The 723-nt window shown below is 39.8% G+C and overlaps 1 protein-coding gene across 1 annotated transcript; it reads left to right on the top strand.

Annotated features, from left to right (window-relative positions):
• Positions 1-210: 210 nt before the first annotated feature.
• On the top strand, positions 211-529 carry Pmar_PMAR017528 (hypothetical protein; the record flags this gene model as incomplete). The annotated part of the gene is made up of 3 exons (XM_002771158.1): positions 211-227; positions 275-344; positions 393-529. Coding segments are annotated over 3 exons (224 nt in total), but the record flags the coding sequence as incomplete, so codon positions are not given.
• Between the last annotated feature and the right edge of the window lie 194 nt (positions 530-723).

The following is a 723-nucleotide window of genomic DNA, read 5'->3' as shown; positions in this document are numbered from 1 at the left end:
ACCAAGTATCATCACTTTCAGGGTATATCTAAAGCGCAAGAAAAAAGATTACAAGATCTGGATAAGAGGTAATTATGGCAGTATTAGTAGTACCATCATCCAGCAGCAGCATCACGTTATACTGATAATTATAGGCTACGAGAGGCGATAGAGGAGGAACAACGTTCAAGGAGGGAGTCTGAGAATGAACTTGTTATTAAGTTGAAGAGTATGACTGATGGTATGAGGTAGTACTCTCTTCACATTCTATTTAAGATGACATAATCATTATTAGACATGAATTAGATGAGGAATTAAAAGATAAGGAAGCAACAGAGGAGTCTGCCTTACGTACCTGCATAGAGGTATTATTATAAATTATCATCATCATCACTATTGATTTAATATAGTAGGTAGATGTACCCAAGTTGGAAGATGCATTAAAAGAGGAGAGTATTGCAAGGGATAGGATGGAGAGTAAATTATTAGAAGATGCTCATAGTGAAATAGAAAGGCTTCAAGAGGCATTGAATAAGGAGAAAACCCAAAGGTAGCCTTGGTAGTGTTGGTAGTGTTGGTAGTGTTGGTAGTGTTGGTAGTGTTGGTAGTGTGGGTGGTGTTGGTAGTGTTGGTAGTGTGGGTGGTGTTGGTAGTGTTGGTAGTGTGGGTGGTGTTGGTAGTGTTGGTAGTGTGGGTGGTGTTGGTAGTGTTGGTAGTGTTGGTAGTGTTGGTAGTGTGGGTGGT

Source organism: Perkinsus marinus (genome assembly GCF_000006405.1).
Source record: "Perkinsus marinus ATCC 50983 genomic scaffold scf_1104296963354, whole genome shotgun sequence".
NCBI classification, from domain to species: Eukaryota; Perkinsozoa; order Perkinsida; family Perkinsidae; genus Perkinsus; species Perkinsus marinus.
The sequence above is the reverse complement of the archived record's forward strand: the minus strand, read 5'-3'. Positions and strand labels throughout refer to the sequence as shown.